The 21078-nt window shown below is 39.3% G+C and overlaps 1 protein-coding gene across 4 annotated transcripts; it reads left to right on the forward strand.

Annotated features, from left to right (window-relative positions):
• The first annotated feature begins 4642 nt into the window (after window positions 1-4642).
• On the forward strand, window positions 4643-21078 carry LOC131248128 (uncharacterized). Of its 4 annotated transcripts, XM_058248198.1 has the most exons (15): window positions 4660-4800; window positions 5115-5283; window positions 5973-6106; window positions 6602-6722; window positions 6798-6862; window positions 7010-7123; window positions 10563-10637; window positions 11452-11490; window positions 11657-11728; window positions 15133-15246; window positions 17338-17409; window positions 17501-17537; window positions 17872-17984; window positions 20522-20713; window positions 20811-21078. In XM_058248198.1, exons 4-15 carry the CDS (start codon window positions 6653-6655, stop codon window positions 20886-20888), a joined length of 1041 nt encoding a protein of 346 aa, XP_058104181.1. In that variant the 5' UTR covers window positions 4660-4800; window positions 5115-5283; window positions 5973-6106; window positions 6602-6652; the 3' UTR covers window positions 20889-21078. The 4 variants fall into 4 exon arrangements, 3 of the variants coding, with proteins under 3 accessions (XP_058104180.1, XP_058104181.1, XP_058104182.1); XR_009172148.1 differs by lacking the exons at window positions 5115-5283; window positions 20811-21078 and adding an exon at window positions 19306-19946 and having other exon boundaries at window positions 4643-4800; window positions 20522-20660; XM_058248197.1 differs by lacking the exon at window positions 5115-5283 and having other exon boundaries at window positions 4643-4800.

Genomic DNA, 21078 nt, shown 5'->3' on the forward strand with positions numbered 1-21078 from the left:
AACCCCATTTGTTTATAAACTGAATAAGGTACTAAGTTGACACTTGCACCCAAATCTAGCAAAGCATACTCAATTTGAAAATTCCCAATAATACAAGGAATAGTGGGACTTCCCGGGTCTTTGTATTTGGGTACAACCCTTTGTTGAATGATAGCGCTCACTTTCTCAGTAAGGAAGGCCTTTTTATGCACATTTAATTTCCTCTTTATAGTGCACAAGTCCTTGAGATATTTAGCATATGATGGAATTTGTCTAATGGCATCAAGCGGAGGAATATTGACAGTAACCTTTTGGAGCACATTCAACACCTCTTGATATTTCATGGGGACAGTTGGATTCCGAAGTCTAGATGGGAACGGAACTGGAGGCTCATATGACTTAGTCTCTTTATCCTTTTGTTGTTGCGGCTCTTGAACCATAGCCGGTTCATCATTTTCTTGAGACAGTGGCTCATCCTCCGGTATTTCTACCGGTTGCATTATCTTGTTATCGACCTCTTTTCCACTTCTCAAGGTAATGATGGCCTTAGCTTGTTCATGATGTAGCTCACTTGGATTTGAGTCTCCAATGAAATGTGTGTTTCTAGGGTTTGGCACAGGTTGAGAAGGAAGGGTGCCTTTTTCCCTAGCATTTAGTTGAGTCTCAATCCTAGCCACAGCTGTCTTTAATTCCTGATTTGATTGGATTAGAGACTGATTCATTTGAGCTTGAGAGTTCATGAATGTGGTCAATGCATCCTCCACAGATGATCGCTTTGGCGGGGGCACATATAGTGCATTGTTAGGTGCCCCAAAGAAGTTATTTTGTGGAGGCATTTGAGGTGCATTGGGCACATTAATTTGTGGTCCATTCCTCCAACTAAGATTAGGATGGTTACGCCAATTTGGATTGTACGTGTTTCCCAATGGTTGCATAACTGACCTTTGGTAATTATTTATAGCATTTGCTTGATCATGTTCATGCGTGATATTTTGTACAACTGAGATTATTGGACAATCCTTTGTGTCATGGTCTGTACCACCACAAATGCTACAAAAATTACCTAAGGAAGTGTTTGCTTTAACCATATTAACCTTCCTAATTTTCAAGGCTTCGACCTTTCTAACCAATGCAGCGAATTTTGCATTAAGGTCGTCTTCCTCTCTTAAGACATACATTCCCGCTCTCTCTAGGAATGGGTCTAGTTTGCTCTGATTTAGTAGAGACATCCCGTGTCTGCATATTCTCTGCTAAAATATCTAGAAAATCCCAAGTCTCATTACGATCCTTGTCAAGAAAGGTTCCACCACACATCATCTCTATGAACTGACGGGTATCCATGGTAAGCCCCTTTCGGAACGCATCAATCACGTGCCATGGTTCATAACCATGATGTGGACAAGTAATTAAAAGGTCTTTGAGGTGCTCCTAAGCTTGAAAAAATAGTTCATTCCCATTTTGGAAAAATGACATGATTTCTTATTTTAGTGCATTTGTTTTGTGTTTGGGAAAGAACTTTTTCAAAAACTCTCTACTTAAGGCTTGCCATGAAGTGATGGTATTAGGTCTTAGAGAGTTGAGTCATGCTATGACCCGATCCTTAAGAGAAAATGAGAATAACCTAAGCTTAAGTACACCCCTATTGCCATTGTTTACTTGTAATGTTACAATTACTTCTTCAAAGTCCTTGAGGTGCAAGTAAGGGCTTTCAGAATCTAAGCAATGAAATTTAGAAATTAATTGAATCACACCTGGTTTAAAATCAATGTTCCCTATGTGAGCAGAGAATACTCTGCAAGATGGTAAAGTTGATTTCTCAAGGTATAAATGTTCACGTAAAGTCCGTAGCTGGTTTAACACATTCCTATGAACTTCATTTCATCCTCAAGAAGAGGATTATGTTGATTTTTTCTATTTTAATTTATAGTTGGATCTGGCAGATTTGGATTTGGATTATCAACTGGGTCTGTCATAGAATCCAAGTGATGTTGAGTGCCTCTTCTAAGTGAATGATCAAGGCCTGGAACTAGTCCCCCTTCAGAGGAGAGTCGATTGTTTTAATCCCTACTCCAACGGGACATAAAAAATTGACACCACACAACAAATACCACTAATGTAAATACTAAGTATGATACTTAAAATAAAAATAAAAACTTAAATCAATAACCCAGGTAGCAGGGCCAACCATGAGGGTTCAGTCCACAATGCAAAATAAATCAACAACCCAGGTGGCAGGGCCAACCATGAGGGTTCAGTCCACAAAACAAAATAAATCAACAACCTAGGTGGCAGAGCCGACCATGAGGGTTCAGTCCATAAAGCAAAATAAATCAACAACCCAGGTGGCAGAGCCGACCATGAGGGTTCGGTCCACAAAAAAATAAATAAATAAATAAAAGTAAAACTAATGCAGAAATTAAACTATGTTAATCTGGAAAATAGATTCAACGGATGATCTTTTTAATCAAACAACAACTGTAGGACAACCATAACACTTGGGTGATAAAATCCCAAGCAGGGTAACCTTATGTCATAGTTAGTGCTTGAAAGACCCAACTGAATTTATTTTCAAAGAAAAAGAAAAGAAGAAAGAAAAAATAAATAATTCAAAAAATTAAAAAAAAATTTATAGAAAATTTGGAGGTTTAGAAGAAAACTTACCTTAACTATCTTGCATAGATCTAATCTATCCCAGTCTCCCCCGGCAACGGCGCCAAAACTTGATTGCTTGTCTCCAAGTGCAGAGGTTCATAAGTAGTATCCCGTGAATACAGGGTCGATCCCACAGGGAAATGAATTATGAGAAAAAATAATAATAAAATGCAAAACAAACTAAGTAATAAAAATTAATCTGATGATTTGATTTTGGGATTTTTGAATGGATGTAATTCAACTGAATAAAATAACACCCAAGCTTCAAAGTTCCACACATAGGTTAATGTTCCAAAATCATGATGACTTGGATAACACAACTAGGATCTGAGCACTATGGTCAGCCTAATCGGAAAATAAAACAGTTTAAATATTTAATAAATGATATAAAAGATTAGAAAATAATGGATTTGCACCATTGACATATATTCTCAAGCGCCAGTGATTTTAAGTATTCAATATCTATAGGATAATGAATATCAAAGAAATATAACAGGTTGAGAACATCTCCTATCTAGGAAATCTGATTGATCTAGGGTAAGCCTATCCATTAATGTGGATCTCATATGATGGAAACATATGGATCTTACAAGAGAATAAAAAATAAAACTTAAATAATAGATAACATGCATATACCATTCTTCTCATCATTAAAACAATCAATCATCATAATCTTAAAGAAATAATAAACCCATGTGCTTCCCTTCTAGCTTGGGCTAGAGGGAACTTAGAAAAACATAATTAAATTGCAGAAATAAAAAGCAACAAGAAAGAAAGAAGAAAAAAATGCAAATAGAAAAGATCTAAAATAAAAAAAACAACTTGTAAAGCTTTAATAAAACTAAAGAACTCTTTAAAAACCCTAAATATTGCTCTTGAATGCTTCTAATGATGTTTAAGAATGCCCTAGGAGGCCCTATTTATAAGTAGGGAACTCCAATTTTCGTACAAAGTTGAAAACCCTAGAAAACGCCTCAAATATACGTATTTTTCCAAAATAGACTTCTCGCTGCATAGTTCGTTTAAAACAGACTTCCTGCTGCGCAGTTTTTCAAAATAAACTTCACAGCTTCATAATACACTTTTTCAGGACGATTTCAGGATTCTTCACTTCAAATCTTCGATTCTCTTCATTCCTCGCTTGGTTTTCTTGGATCTTTGGCATGTGAATTCTTTAATCTTGATCTCCTAAGATCCATCCCTTGCCTTGGTGATTTTTGAGCATCAAATTCTTACTTTTTAGCACCATTTTTCAATCCAAGCTCTTAAATTCACCTTGCAACACATACATGAGTAAAATAGAATATTAAGATGATTTATGTTCATAAAACCAAGATATAAACATCTAAGTACTACATGTCGGACGCTGATTAGGTATTGTTGCTGCCAGCACCACCCCCAGTGGTGGTGTGAGATGTGTTGGGCGCTGTGGGGCCCACCCTGATGTATGTGTTATATATCCACGCCGTCCATCCGTTTTGCCACCTCATTGGAAGGTATAAGTCCAAAAATATGCATTTTCAAAGCTCAAGTGGACCACACTACTGGAAACAGTGATGATTGAACGCCTACCATTAAAAACTTCTTGGGCCCATACAAGTTTTGAATCAAGCTGATATCTGTATTTTCCCTTTCATCCAGGTCTGTGTGACCTTATCAACAGTTTGGATGGCAAATAAACATTACGGTGGGCCTTAGGAAGGTTTCAATGGTGGGTGTCATCGTCCCCACCGTTTCCTGTGGTGTGGTCCACTTGAGCTTCGGATCTACTTCATTTTTTTACCTCATGCCTTAAAATGAGCTGGCAAACATATGGAAGGCGTGGATATAAAACAGATATATATCATAGTGGGCCCCACAGCGCCCAACACATCACACACCAACGCTGGGGGTGATGCTGCCAACACCACCTGATCCGCGTCGTTCTTAGCACTGATTGCCTGGCGAGTGGACCTGATCACTTGCACGTGTGCCGCATCGGCACCCTTCCCGCGAATCGCTTTTGCGTTTATCAGTTTCTCAGTGAAAGGGAAAAATCAGAGAGAGACAGAGAAATCAGAGATAGGATTCATTTGTTGGAAATCATGAGCAGCGGGACGTCGAATCTCTTGCAACTTCTGCAGCTTCCTTCTACCAAACTACTCTTATCTACCTCTAGGCTTCCTAAAGGTTCTCTCTCTCTCTCTCTCTCTCTCTCTCTCTCTCTCTGAAAGGAAAAACATCAAGAATCTATGCACTCTTCTATCTCAAGATAGAAAACCCATCTCTTCGTATCATTAGACAAATGCCCATTTGTTAGAAATTTCAAATACATGGCATTTACTGTTATTTTCTGTCTTCTTTTTTAGTAAATATGTAACAATGGGCTGTTGGTAATATCATTGAAGGGTAGCTTTCATATTCTTACCATATTTCTTCATATGTAGATCATGTTCTTCTGTACCTTTTAAAAAAAAATTAATTAATTTTTGCTTCTACTTAAGGGCGCGTTTGGATGCTCGAGTGAACTGAATTGCAATAATCCAACTCGATACTTGAGAGATGAGCAAAGTGGAGGTTCCGCTGTTTTAATTCATCATGGCAACCAAACGTCACAATCGCTATTCTACGTGTTTCAGTCTTGAACGTGAAGCTATTGTGGTTTCCACTTTGGTTGGGTTACTCGTTATAACTGAAGTTTGGACTGGATCCACTTTCCCGTCAATTTCATATTTGAATTTTTATTTGCATTTGCTATCATGGTTTAAAAATTGATTCTGGCGTACCGTATTATTCACCACCGATACAGGATCATATCACCCTGCATCGGCTGTTTCAGGCTGATACAGCCATATCGGTCATGGACAATACCAGTTCATATCAGTTGATATGTGCCGGCTTCGGCTATACTTTAAACCTTGATTAGGATCGAATGTATCCTTTTCTTTATATGGAATTTTGGATCCTAGTGGAGGGTGTGTCGAATGGTCAAGTGAACTGAATTGCAATAATCTGATTGGGTTGAGCAGATATTCCTAACGGTACCCCTAATTGCAGTTCCTTTATTTCAGGTTTGGACTAAATAAATCAGAAATTGTATTTGGGGCTTGTTCCTCACTATGAAAGGAGTTGGGCTAGCACCATTTTGGTCATCTCTGCTTTTCTCAATCAAATCATGGCAATTCAATTCAATGGAGCACCCAAATGCAGCTTAAATTCTCAAATACATGTTCATCCATTCAAATCAAGTTTCATTTGGTGCCTCTTTGAAGTATTTGTACCTGCTCGTGTCTTCCCTTCTACTAATATCATTTGTGCAAGCAAGTGCAGAAATGTGATGTGGTAACTGATTGGTGATGCAGATCCATTTTCAACACTGGAAACAAGGATCTGTTCTAGCTTGAGTTTTCATAGGAGAATACAAGCAGCGGCATATGAAGTTGTTAACAGAAGCTATATACCTGCAGTTCGGAATGAACAAGCAACCAGTATTTCGGTATTTTTCCTTGATAATTGTTTCCTTAGGATTCCAATATTTAATGGGTTTTCATTTCGATTATTTCCGCCAAAGTGTCTGTGTCTCAGAAGGTTTTGCAGTTGCTTAGGTAGTGTATTCTATAAACTATCTGTTTCAGAATTGTATCTTTAAGGGTCTTATATAGTTCTTTGAAGTTTAGGAAGTCAGGCTCTAGAAATTAGAACGGCATGTTAGGATGTAACCCAAATCACAAGTGAGCCGATAGTTTGGCAGAATGGATGGTTATCCATTCCACCATGAATTTGAGGTGAAGGGGGGGGGGGGGGGGGGGGGTGGGCGGGTGGGGTTTCTTTTTACACTCCAAATCATGATTAGATGTTTCAGGTTCGATCTGAAATGTCGCCAATAATGATTTGGGCACCCAAATTGACATTTACTGCATTGGCAAAGAAGAACTAATTAGCCAAATTAGCAAAGAAAATACATTTACATCTTTGTTTTTCTATTTTCTAGGACAAACCTTTGGGGAAGCTTGAGACAGTTGGCGCATTTCAAAAGCTACCCATGGTGATGCCTTCGATTGACATACTCTATTCGGCAATGAGGAAAGCAAGGAGAGTCTCTCCTACAAAGGGTATATGATCTTGGTTGCTTTTACACAATCAGTCAATGCATATGGCGTCTAATGTTTATGTTGGTCGTGCCATAGGTATTGCTAACATTGCAAAGAGAGAAAGAAATAAAGGTGCAAGGCAACTTGATGCATTGATGAAGGTAAGCTCATTCCACATCTTACCTATCTTAGAATCTTTATATGGTTTGATTGCAGCAAGTCTGGTGGTGTTTGGCATGCTTTTCTTGAACTCTATCCATGGAAACTGCTGCAACTTGCATCTAAGCTTTCCATGTCTCTGTTGTAAGGAATTAGCTGTTCCTCTGAGAGGGTATATGGAGAACTTCCCCAATAAACATCACCTGCATCCTTATGAACGGTCTCTTATCGAGTTGACGCTTGGGGATGGAAACTATGAACAGGTAGACTTTATTGTTATTTTGCAATAACCCCTTGTTACAATACTCGACCTTATAGAATCTACACCAATCTGAAATTTCATAAGTACTGTTGCTTTTCATTCCTTTTCAATGGTGTTTAACCATTTAAGCTGCCTGGTGGTGTGTTTGGGAAGAAAGGAATGAAAGATGTTTTCATGACAGGGAGCACTCAGCTGAGAGTGTAGCTAGTAAGGCCAAGTGCACTATCATTGAATGGGCCACTGGTGTAGACAGTGTTAAGGGCTGTAATCTTTTGTTTCTCAGAGTTTAGATGGGCTTGCTTTCTCAGCTTCCCTTCTTCTCCTTTTGTTTCTTTGTTTTTTTAATATAATTCAGTGATCTTTCAAAAATTTAAAAAAAAAAAACCATTTAAGTTGCCTGGTTATACATTTATTTGGATGTCCTCTTATGTACCTTTCGTGTGCTTGGTTGGCTTGTCTTTTTGCATCATTACACAGGCATCTGTGATTACTATTGTGATGAAAATTATATTAATTCCTTAAGAATGTATTCATTTAGGCAGTGTTTGGATGCTGAAGTGAATTGAATTGCAAACTATCCGTTTAGACAAGAGGAAATAGCCAAATTGTATTGGTGCTCCCTAGTATTCATAACAAGGATGAGCCTTTAAATTGCAGTTAAATCCTCTCCATGTCCAGCTTGAAAGTAATGTAATTGCATCTTCAAGCCCATTCCCCCAATACCTATGCTAGGGAGGGCAATTACTGTTGCTGTCATTTCCACTCTTTTAGACTAACAAATGCAGTACTTTTTTTTGAGAAAGAGAACTGAGTTTTATTAAAGAGCACACCAAAAGGCACAAAAGAATACAATTCTAAAAAAAAAAAAGAGAGGAGAGATTAGCAGATTTGACTGCCTTTGTATAAGATGCCCAACCCAAAACATTGTACTTGAATGTTCCTGATAACCTCTTCCACCAAAGAGTTCTTGTTACGAAAGCAATGGCTATTTCGACGCCCCCAAATAGACCAAAGGATTCTCCATAATACGAAGTCTTCATACTGCTTTTCCAACTCCCCAGCCCACAGGAGGTCCACAATAAACGTTGACATCACCCAAACGATATAGAAGCATCAAGAAAGCGTTCACACGCCTTTCGACCAAAAGGGTAGAGTGAATGAATAGGTGATCAATTGACTCTGCATCTCCCATACACATCAAAAAAAAAAAAAAAAAATGTTCGAAAAGACAAGGGATCTCTTTTGCAAATTGTCCATAGTTAGCACTCTCTTTCTTCCCACTAACCAGACGAATTGCAATACAATTGACCAGTGCATCAAAATGTATCCTTGTTGTCTAGATTTCCCTTTAAGATTTTTTTTATTATTTATTTTTGAAAGATAATGAAAGCTTTTGTTAAAAAGGTGTTGAGGTAGCACCAAGAAACCAAAACAACAAAAGAAGGCAAACAGATCAAAAAAGGAAAATTGCATCTTTCCAACCATCCCTTACTCACTGCCCATTCTACAACAGCTTCCCAAACAATACTAATAACCCACTTGACGCTTCGGCAAGCATTGCGAAAGCATGTACCACTCCTCTCAGTCCAAATCAGCCATAAACCTGCTAGGAGACAAAGCCTCTAGCCCGCTTAAACTTTTTGGCAAAGGGCTACCCCATGCCATTCCATGCCATAAAGAGATCACTAATGTCAGAAAGCATAGACCAAGCCAAAGGGGCAATGGATAAAAAGATGGTTAACCAACTTAACATCATTCATGGCATAAGGCATAGGTTTGGAATGACCATAGAATGCTTTTGGAGATTGTCGATCATCAGAACTTTGTTTCTATCCACAAGCCAACCAAAGGCCCCAATCTTAGGAGGGGTGCTGTAATGCCACATGTGAGTCGTCTTTCCTTACTTCTGCCCACACTTCCGAAGCATGAAGTAGAACGGTCGAACCAAGAAGCAACCTGACTTGTCTGTAATCCAACTCATACTGTCAATCTCACCAATCAAAGGCCTACAAGAATGCAACCACTCTAAGAGGGCAGCATACTTGTCCACCTCATCATCCTGAAGAAAGCGACAACAAGGCAAAGTCCACACTACTGTCTCACCACAAACTTCATAACATCTATCAATCAAAACATAACGGTCCGGAGCCAAACTAGCAATAGCTGGGAATCTAATATTTAGAGGTAAGTCACCCATCCACACGTCTTCTCATAAACAAATCTTCTCCCCATTGCCCAAAGAGAAGGCCGCTCCTTCCTTGAACTTAGCTCCCATGCTATTAATGTCTTTCCAAACTGTCAACGCTTTGTAGTGGGATGTCTCCTTAGTCCACCACCCTCTTTCCGAATATCCATATTTTGTAGCAATTATCTCTCTCCAAAGAGCTCCCCTTTCCGCCCCAAACTGCCGCCGCCATTTACCCAAAAGAGCTTCATTCATCAAAGCCAAATTATGAAAATTAGCACCACCTTCCTCATATGGTTTGCAAACTTCACTCCAATAAGTGGAAATTTTTCTTCTTAGGCAAGTTGCCCCAAAGAAAATCCCGTTTAATATTCCTTTTTATTTTTAGTTTTCCTTGAAAAGTAAATTCCCCTTAAGATCATGCTTGCACGATGCAAATTGCCTGTAACCCTGATGTAGCCCAATGATAATGCTCCATGTGCGCACGTCAATTGTGGGCCCCGCAAGGGAAAAGCCAGGATTCCCCTATGTGAAAAGACAATTTTACCCTTCTCACTGTAGGGCCCACATTTGTCAAGTGCGCATCGCACACTTTCATTGGACACATCAGGGGTTAGAGGGGATTCCTGTAACTTCCATTTAACGGGCAATTCGCATTCGTGTCTGCATGTGGTTCAAGTTAATGTCTGGTGCACTTCCTGCTCTCTGTGGCCCGTATGTTTACTTGCACGTATAACCTTCGAGTTTACTTGCATTGTCCTTTTCTTAGCCTGATAGGGGCCGATATTATGGGTCAGTTCCGTATATCCTGGTCCTTCCTAGATTCAGTGGGCCTTTGCTTGCTTGCTTGCTTGCTTGGCACGGTCTGGGTCTCGATAAAATCAAAACAAAGCTGTGGAAAATGGCTTTGCCGCCATTTGGTGGGCGGTTTGGGAAGAGAGAAATGCTAGGTGCTTCGATAACTCCAAAAGGTCGGTGGAAGGAACCTCCGCTAGGGCAAGAATGCTGATTATTGAATGGGCTTTTGTTGTCTCACAGCTTTACGGTTGTAACTCGGAGTTTCTTGGGTAGTTGTTGGGTCGCTGTCTTGGCACCCCAATGTTGTTGTTTTGCTTTTGATGTACCGCATTTTTCTGTTTGTTTTTGCTTTCCCTTTTAATAAAAGTTTCATTATCTTTCAAAAAAAAAAAAAAAAACATTTACTGTGTGCTATGCCATTTGTATGCTATATTTCTAAGGATTTTCATTTCAACAGGTGTTAAGAAGGGTTGACACTCTAAGAAAGAAGGTTGTATCTGTTGGAAAGGAACACGCTTCTCTTTGTGCTAAGGTTGGCATAATGTTAACTCAGAACTGAATGCAGTTGTATAACCTTTACAATGCTTCGATTGTTAACAGGTTTGAGTTTGAATGCATGGTTGTAACCTTAACCTGTATGAAACCCTCACAGACGCAGGCCAAAAAAAAAACCCATCATTTTGATAGTTGTAAGATTTACTTCCAACTTTCTTTGTTTTCCTGGTGGAGTATGTTCGTAAAAGGTTATGGCAGTCTTCCTCCCCTTACAGTTCAACTATCAGGGAATCAAAGGTTTAGAAGTGTAATAGTGAATATCTTAGTTGGCAAGTTTCGTGCTCTGTTTTTTTTTTTCTTCTTTTTTTCTTTTTTTTTAAACTTTTATAGAGGTTGCAGAATTTAAATTGTGGCATGGACCCACCAATATTTATAAAATCATAATTTTGGGTGGGTGCTAAACGCAGCCCTTAGTTGCACAATCCTTCTAACCAGGTGCTGCTCTCACTCCGATTTTGCTTTGGGCTCGTGCTCCTGATCCCTCTTCCTGACTGCTTATACATGCTAACATTTTCAAACAGTCATTTCCCCATTCCCACACCCAAATCTGTTGCTGCTTCACTTCACGCTTCTTCTTTCTTTTTCGTTTTTTTGAAAGATTCACTTCACACTTCATGCAACTATGATGCTGGCAAACCCTTTGAATGTGTGCTTGCTCAAAATGATATTCTTAAATTGTTTCTGTTAAAATTGTACAGGCTTCAAGTCTTAACTAACAAGCACATTGCTTACTATATTATTCTCCAATAAAGGAAAAGGTTTTACCCATTTCTTGTATTTACCTCTAACAGTCCCTATCAAAGCGTGAAGCAGAGGAACGATTGAGTGAGGTCAGTGCCTATTCACAATCAAATACATCTCTGATGAATCCATTTGTCTAAATTCTTTCAATTGTCTTGATTCAAATCCTTTCTCTTGGTTCATCTCTCTCAATCCTACTTTTTGCTTCAAACCTTCAGCCTTTAGATTTTGAGTCAGCGTGGTTTTTATCTGCAGGGTGTAAAGAAGCTCGAAGAAATTTTTCAACTTGAAGGAAAGTCTATTGACGATCTGTTAAACGTTGCAAAGGTAGTCAACCTTGAAAGGATGCATACCCTCTATATTCAGACACAGTGGGTTATCTACAAAATGCATGTGATTGAACCTTGAATAAAAAACGAAGAGAATACAATTCCATTATTTTGGTCAATCCTTCCTAATCTTCTTCTTCTTTTTTTTTGGAAAGATTCCTTCCTAATCTTTTTGTGAGTAATGCTTATGCAATATTGCTGTCTTGAATCTGTGTGAAGCCAGCTAGGCACCCTTTTTTCTTTGGTTCTTTTTACCTTCTATCTTGATGCACCGAGTTCTAGACACCTACATTTTGATATCTTATTCTTTATAATGTGATTTTATGCTTCCTTTCCCTGTATGCCTTTGCAGTTTCCATCTTCTAGTTGACAAATATATTCTATAATGACGTAAATCACACAAAAATAGCCTTCTAGTATTGACTGTCTAGTTGCTAACTGCACACTGAACTTACAAATGGCAAAATGATAATTTTCCCTCATCACCATCCAGATATTGTGAAAGGCTAAGATAAGGTTTTGTGTCTTTCTCACAACTGCTGCTTACTCAGTCGAGAGTTAGCACGAGAAACATGTTTCTGGTTTTTGCTCATTGTTTTAACCTCTGGTGATTTTATCCCATTAGTTCAAGTAGTGATTGCGAAGTTCTGGAATATTTCCCTTGCAGAACCATATTTTGTGGTCTTTACAATGTACATTTTTCTATGAATCTCCACAGTAAATCATACAGTTGATATAAAGGATAAATGTGTAAAACCTCAAAATGTGTAGAAATTAATAACAGGAAGAGAAGTAGTCAGCAGAGCTAAACATCAAGTGTATGATGAGTTATAATATTGGTTGGGCACTAGAGAGTGAGAGAAAGATACTTAGAAACTAATGAAAGCAAGGGAGAGAGGGTACTGACACAAACCATGTTAGATCCATAAAGAGTGAGGATTGGAGGGTCTTGGTGAAAGACAATAAGATTAGGGAGATGGAGAGGCTACATTTAGAGGTTGTTAAATGAAGACTTGGGCATGGGGTAGAACTGGGAGGGGCCTTGGATCTGGGGGAATTGACACCGCATGCGTGTTTTCATAGAATCCAGACAGAATTTGCTGGAGGATGGATAAGTCCAGTTCCTTCTCAGATAAATCGCTTTACACTTTGTTGGAGCAAGAGTTGATCTCTAAAGATGACCATCCATCTTACCACTTATGGAAATACTCGATTCCCCCTAAATATGCCTCATTCGGGTGGTTGGTGGGGAACAAGAAGATCTCACGGTAGATAATTTGAGAAAGAGGGGGATGACTATAGTTAATGTTTGCCTTTGTTGTTTGAAGGATGAAGAATCGATTGATCACCTACTTCTCTCCTGCCCTTTTATCTCCCGGATTTGGTCAGAATTCCTCAATTGCTTCAATACTAGGTGGTGCTTCCCTGGTTCCGTGACTTATCTCATACAAGCCTGGCATGGGGTTAGATTAGGCAAGCAAAAGACTCGCCTGTGGAGAATGGCCATTATTGCAGTTTGGTGGTCGGTTTGGGAAGAAAGAAACGGGAGATGTTTCAGGGATATTTCGAACCCGGAAGCGGTCATAGCCTCTAAGGCAAAGCGGCTAATAATAGAATGGGCTGTTTTTGATGTAGATCTTAAGGATTGTGATTTTCTCTTTCTTGGAGTTTAGTGGAGTCTGCTTTCTCGGCAAACTCCCTCTCCTCCTTTTTGTATTCCTATTCCTTTTTTAATATACATATCATGACTTTTCAAAAAAAAAAAAAAAACAAGTACAAGGAAAGGTTGTTGAAGACACATGATAAATGATAAACCTATAGAAGAGCGGAAAAAACTAGATGAGGTTGTAACTTGTAGCTAGATTTACAATAGAACTTTGCAGAGAAAGAAAATGGCAGATGAGTGGAGGAGAAGCATCAAAATACCCATATACAAGAACAAAGGATATGCCAAAGTTGCACCAATTATTGAGGGATCAATTATATAAATAGCCAATTACTCTCTGAATTTTGTTTCTTTTCCCAAAAGGGAAGGGGGAAAAAACACTATGAGTTATACTTTGAAGCTTTGGGTGGTGGAATAAAGACCAGGACAAAAAAGAAGGATATCAACAAATTAGTTTGGCTTCATGTATAGTGATAAAAGAAAGAATCTGGAAATGGTTTTTATATATCTGGTGAGTATGCAATAGAGTACCCAGGGAAGCTATGTAGCGCGTGATATGGAGGAAAGGAGGTCCTAGGTAAGGCTGTCAATAGGTCTGGTTTTGGTGTTCCATACCCAAACCTTCTTAAAGGGGGTCGGATCCAGGTCTCGATACCATATTTTTGTTCCTGGATCCTATCAAATTCAGGTACTCATCAGGATTCAGACCTTGGTTTCTGTTCAGGTCCATGTTGAACAAGGGCATCTCAAAAGTTGGACCTTGTGATGAACAGATTGAAACTCACACATGTGTCACCTTGACACATGGGTGGTGTAAAGATGGGCCTCTCTTATGCACATGTGATAGCTATTGGGCTTAGTGAACCTCATTTAATCGTTAAAATAACGCAGAGACTATGACTATTGAAGTTAATCAGGTACCTGACTCGGACCCTGGCCAAACCCTACTGATGGGTCCAACATGGTGAACCCAACCTGATTTCTTTAAACAGATCTTGACCAACATTTGGCATCCGCCAAGTCGGTTCTAAATCTAGGTCCTAGGATCAGGATGGATTCTGATAGACTTTGATAGCCTAAATCTTTATGCCTTTAAAGCATCAACAAGTTGGACCGATCCAATAGCGTGCAAACCTAGTCAGAGTCGGATCTGTGTCTGGATATTGGGTGTGCAAGTCAGATCTGTATCCAGGTGTTGGGGTCCAATTAATAATCAGGCCAGATCCAGGGCGACCTTGAGGTGACCTGAACCCAACCCATTTAAGGCCCTACTACGGTTACACTTGCAAATATCCATGCTCTTGATGATAGTGCTTGCAAGGTGCTTATGTGCTTGATTGGCGGTTCTTGCAAGACTTGTGTGTTTCGTGGGGTTTTTTATTTTTATTTTCTTGTAATACTGTCTGCCTGATGTTTGTGTTTGAGTGATAATCAAAGTGAAAATGCTACATGAATACACTTCTCTATAGTACATTCTTCAGGTGCTTATACTTCCAACTTGTTGATCTTAACAAAAGTTCTGTTTCTTATTTTTGGACAATTTAAGCTTGTTCTGTTTCTCTGAAGGAAATGGTAACATTGGAAATTGATTTTTGAACTGATCACCTGTGCTAAAAGAAATAAAATAAAATAAAATTGATCCTGCAGTTGATGAAGATGATTTTTTACTGTTAGAAAATTCTTATCTATTATTGAATTATGGACCACCCTTTTAATTATTTAATTTGGACTGACAGACGTTGCGTGGTATGCCAGTAGTTGATCCAGAAACACCGACGCTCTGTCTTGTTGGAGCACCTAATGTGGGGAAATCATCACTAGTCCGCATACTCTCAACAGGGAAGCCTGAGGTATCTTCGATCAGCCAACTGTAATATGAAACTGTACTGCCCTTAGGTTTTTTTTTGTTTTTTTTTTTTGAAAATTAACTTGCATTAATAAGAAGAAAAAAGAGAACACAAAAGAGGAAGCCTGCTGAGATGGCAGGACCTTAAGAGAACAAAAAAGACAGATCAACATTGGACCCTTCCTTCATGGATGTCCACTCGGCAATGAAACATGTGATGTTGGAAGAAACTAAATGGGAGGGCTTGGTTTCATTCTGAAAACGTCTGTTGTTCCTTTCTAACCAGATGGCCCACCAAACTGCCAGAATAGCTGTCTGCCAGATCCTGGATTTAAACTTTCCTAATCTGACCCCATGCCAGGCTTTAAGAAGAGTGTCCACATCCCTTGGAAAACACCAGCTAATTTTAAAAGAGGACAGGAGCGTAGACCAGATAGAGTAGGCAAAGGGGCAATGAATCAGTAAATGATTCACTGATTCTTCTGACAACATGCAGCATAAACTGACATTGGGTAAGATCATTCCTTTTTTCCTGAGGTTATCGAGGCTAAGAATTCGGTTGTTTCCCACCAACCAGCCGAAAACCAGTAGTTTTGGAGGAGCATCGTATTTCCAGATGAAATGGGAATGATGAGAAGGTGTGGAGGCGTTGTTGGCTGATAAAATTTTGAAGAAAGACCACACCGTGAAGACGGAAGATTTATCTGCTTTCCAAGTAATGCTATCGTTGCTTTCCTGTTTAAGGGATACAGACTGAAGAAGCTGCATCAGATCAATGAAGTGGTTGATTTCCCAATCGTGAAGGTTCCTTCTACAGGGAATATTCCAGATAACCTTATCAGCAACCAGGGAGTAATTTTCAGCTATGAGACTATTTCCATTTGTTGCCACCCGGAATATAGGGGGAAATTTATCCTTTAGAGGCTTTTCCCCAAGCCAAATGTCATGCCAGAAACAAACGTTGTCTCCCCTGCCTACTTCGAAATCGACAAAGTGGATGACCTCTTCTTTAAGCCGACTAATTCCTCTCCAGATCGCCGAAGCCCTGTGAAGAGTAGAATCATTCGACCACCACCCTCCTGTCGAGCTCCCATACTTACCTTTAATGATAATATTCCATAGGCTATCCTTTTCAGAACCAAGTTTCCAAATCCATTTACCTAGAAGGGCCCGATTCATCAATTTGAGATCTTTGATACCAGCTCCGCCTTCTTTAAAATGTTTGCATACGTCCCTCCATTTCATAAGACTGAACTTGATTTTGTCCTCCGATCCACTCCATAGGAAATTACGTCTGAGCCTGTCGATGGCGTTTAGGACCGTGGTTGGGCACTGAAAAAGGGACATGAAATAGGTGGGGAGGTTGGACAACGCAGCTTTGATTAGCGTGAGTCTCCCACCTATGGAAAGCAGGCGCCTCTTCCACCCGGCTAATCGGGATCGGAATCTCTGCAGAACTTTCTCCCATTGGAGTTTATTGGGCTGACCTTTGCATAACGGGAGGCCAACAAAAGTAGTAGGGAGGGATCCCAAAACACAGCCCATAAGGTCAGCAAGAGCTACCATTTCCTGATCATCTATGTTGACCCCATGGATTTTGGATTTAGACAGATTCACCTTCAACCCTGCAACAGCTTCAAAACATCTGATCGTCGTCCGCAGGTTTTTATTAAACATGTTAAAATATAAAATAAAATCCATGCTGTGTGGTTGGATTGAATCATAGCATGAGTAAGAATATTTTAATGACTTTTTTTTTTTTGGAAAAATGATTATCTTTCATTTGTCAACAAAGATTATTGTGTCAATAAATGACAATGGATTTCAGACAGTGGCTCGGACCAACTCATCTGGTCTTGAGTCAGGTCGTGACTTGGCTGAGTCGGGGTTGACTCATCGTGTCGAACTGGATTGGGTCTGACCGAATCCAAGTTGATTGGGACTCACCCAAATCTTAAGACCATGCAAATGACTGCAACCCTCTACTCACACTATTCAGTTCCAAACTAACATTCAATTTAATTTGCAAGATGATGATTTTGACAATATCGTTCCTGCATTGCACTTCTAGTCATGACCTAATTCTTTTACTCAGGTTTGCAACTACCCTTTCACAACTAGAGGAATATTGATGGGTCACATTGCTATAAACTATGAGCGATTTCAGGTTTGTCATTTTCTTTTATGATATTGATACATTGTTATTCTGATTTTGTTTTCGTTCAATTTTATCTAGAAATCAAAGAAATTGACTGCAGGTGACTGACACTCCTGGCCTTTTGAAGAGATGCGATGGTAAGGTACCTCCATTTGTTCGTTCCAAAAAAAAAAAGACACCTCCATTTGTATCATTAATAGGAGAGGTGGCTTTTGGCATTGCATGAGTGATTTCCATGCAAGAGCATTTGACCCCCAATTTATAGTAAAGGCAGGCTATCGATGCCATGGTTTTTCATTTCTGTGGCATCATTGTTTGAACTTTTGAAAGTGTTACTACATCCAGTAAACATCTTATGGTAGATCTTGCTTCTTTTTTTTCCGGCATTCCATGCACAGAAGGTGAGTGTCGAATGACAAGACACAGGCTTTGTGTTACATATTTTCTGATCTGCTGTATGCTTAACTTAAGATGACAGGAATAACCTAGAGAAGTTAACACTAGCTGTCCTTTCATATTTGCCAACGGCAATACTCTACGTTCATGACCTGTCTGGAGAATGTGGGACCTCGCCTTCCGATCAGGTACAATTTGTTTTCCTCCATGCATTGTCATTTCTATGTGATTTAGAGCAAAGGGCCCAGGCAGCATGCATTGGGACTTGTCGCAGATTTTATTATGAAATGCATGCATTTGGGCTATCAATCATAGGCCCCTGACCCTGCAGAGCCTTGACCACTTACCGAAATAACTGAAAAGATATAACAAGTTTAGACAATTCAAAAAACACTCTTGGGCTTTTTTATTTTTTTCAATATCAGTTCTATTTTACGAGTGGGTAGGTAAGTCTCATGTATTGTCCCATGAATACACACATATATATGCACATGGATACCCCATGTTTCTGAGTGCATTTGTACAACATATATTAACAGAAACTAAAGAAGGGAGGTTAGTGCATCTACCTCCTATTATATAAATTGATATACCTCCACTCTGTTTTTCGTTTTTTGCAGATACCTCCCCTGTTTCACGGTATCATTGCAGACTTCTCCATATAAGAAAACAATCTATCGGCACTGTTATCTTTGTGGAAAATGACTGTTTGGCCCCTATCCTTAGTTTCAAATTAATATTAGGACAAAACTATCTCAAGCAAATCCACTGTACACATGGCCTGCACATCCCAATCCAACCCATTCAAATTTTGGGCCCTAATATAGATGTTACAGGACTCCAAAATCAGATTGTTGTATCATTCTAACTTCTGATTGGTGGATATTTATGTCTACTGAAAGGGGGGTATTTTGGTCCTTTTGTACAGATTCTTCTAATGCCTTGTTATGGAAGGTAACATTGAGGAGGTATCATTTCAATCCAATTGTCATCAAGGGGTACTCTTGCAATGCAATCAAGTGGATAAAAAATGGTTGCTACCAATGGTGTTTAGCTAATATCGCCTTGGGTGTTACACTCTCTTCTATTGGTGTCTTTGTCCTACATGCATCGTTCAGTAAACTCAAAGGCAGACACCTTAAGCTAATGCAAGCGTGCTCCAGGAGTCATTAGTGGTAGAGCATTTGTGTCAGGGCCCTTGATTCTCCCTGTTATCTCTAGTCTGGTGTTTGTTTGTTGTTGTTAGCATGAGGGTTTTTTTCCAGTTGCCTATTTAGGCCTTGTTGTTTGTCTTTTTTTTCTTTCTCAATAAAATTTCATCATTCATCAAAGACAAACCACTGAGGGAAGGTCCCCACAAAATTAAAAAATAGGTGATTAGTATATCTGCAGAGGGGAGGTAGATGCAAAAGAATAATAATAATAATATTATTATTATTATTAATATTAATAATCCACTTATGAATGACTGCAAAATGCATATCTACATGATTTTTTGCTTTTTTGGAGGTAATTGGTGGTTGAGGCTGGTTCACTCAGACGTATATGTATAGAGCCTCAGGCACTTGGAAGACAATCTTTAGAATCATCAATCTCTTCAAGAAGGAAAATGTTTCACGGCGGAGAATGGAACTTGTATTTGATTCTAGGAGGATGTCCAAGTCTCTTTGCTTGGTCTTTCCTAGATTGGCCAGTATCGCGTCAAAAAGGATGTCCATCTCCCAATGTTTCTCATCCTTGGGTGGCCAAGTGGTTTGGTTTCCCCCTGTCACAGGAATTTGACTGGAGAGGAAATGGAAGATATGGTAAGATTATTGAATCTTCCGCAGCGTTGGGTCCCTTATGTGCTCGACAAGGATGGCTTGGTGTGGAGATTGGAGAGGTCAGGAAGGATCTCTATTAATTCTTTTTATGTGACAATTCACTCTCCTCATCCTTGGGAATTCCGTGCCGCGAGAAAGTTCATTTGGTTGGTTTGTGAGCAAGAGCCAGGTTCTTGCAATCGATAATGTCCGAAAAGACATGATTATCCCAAATGTTTGTGTTATGTGCCTTTGAGGAGCCGAGAATCTGTGGACCATTTATTTATGCATCACATCTTTGCTAGAGCTGTTTGGGAAAGATGCTTCAATCTATTTCAGTGCTGCTAGGTAATGCCACCATTGATTGACACATTCTTCTTGGTGTGGCATGGGGGAGCTGTAAGCCAAAAATCCTATGGAGACTCTTCTCATGGTCTATGGTTGATTTAGGCTGAGCACAACGGTAGATGCTTTTGCAATCATCATCATGACCCTAATGAGGTGTTCAAATAGGCTAAATTGGATGCAAATGCTCGGGCTTTGATTCTCAAGCCATCTGCCAGTTGTTCTCTTTAGTCTTTTTATTAATTTTGGTCTTGCTTTTTGTAATTTCTTGGGTGTCGATTCCTCATCGTCGTGCTGTTTTCCTTCCTCGATAAAACTTCCATTACTTCTCCAAAAACAAAAAGGTAATTGGTGGTTGGATTTAAGCAAGCCACCAAGCCTGAAGTTTTCTTCAGATTTTCATTTTCTAAATGATGTCACAGTTTGTCAGAACATATGATTTTAACTTGACCTTGTCTCTGCTATTATCTTTTCCCGACACATGGTCTATTCTTGTCTCCAAGAGCTTTTTATTTTTCCTTGATGTGTCTAGCTCTATTGAACTTCGTTGATTGCTGATACTACAATTGATTGTGCAGTTTGTTATATACAGACAGATAAGGGAAAGATTCAAGGACCACTTATGGCTTGATGTAGTCTCGAAATGTGACCTGTTACAAGACATGTCCCATGTCATCACCGAAGATGGTGATGAGGTGGCGAGATACAAGAAAGTGGGCCCTTATGGAGCCATCCATGTGTCCGTGAAGAGTGAAGTTGGGGTTGATGAGGTTAGCATAATTGAAATTGCTCTCTCCTAGTTATGCAGTTTTCCATATATTTTTTTTTAAAATACTTGGAACTAAATGCACACTTTCATATTTGCAGCTGAAGGTTAGAGTGCATGACCTGCTGGTGTCGCAGATGGCTAGGATCAAAAGCCAACAGGGCAAAGAAGAGAGCTAGCAAGAATCCGGTCCCTTTCCTCTTTTGTTTTTGTGGATCGAGTTTTGATAATTGTAACATTCTTGGAGGTGTATTGGATACCATTTTTTTTTCTTTTTTAAGGTTTGATGTAATCATTGGATACCGAGCTCGGTTTAACCCCCTTCAAATGCAAACCAGGGGAAAAGAAATTTTACCGTTTTAAGCTATT

This window comes from Magnolia sinica, chromosome 6 (assembly GCF_029962835.1).
Source record: "Magnolia sinica isolate HGM2019 chromosome 6, MsV1, whole genome shotgun sequence".
In the NCBI taxonomy this organism is placed as follows: Eukaryota; Viridiplantae; Streptophyta; class Magnoliopsida; order Magnoliales; family Magnoliaceae; genus Magnolia; species Magnolia sinica.

Coding starts and splice junctions, on each gene's coding strand:
- LOC131248128 (XM_058248197.1), top strand. CDS start 4,716: ATGAGCAGCGGGACGTCGAATCTCTTGCAACTTCTGCAGCTTCCTTCT. Junction 6,723..6,797: donor GAGAGTCTCTCCTACAAAGG/GTATATGATCTT, acceptor GTCGTGCCATAG/GTATTGCTAACATTGCAAAG. Junction 6,863..7,009: donor AACTTGATGCATTGATGAAG/GTAAGCTCATTC, acceptor CTCTGTTGTAAG/GAATTAGCTGTTCCTCTGAG.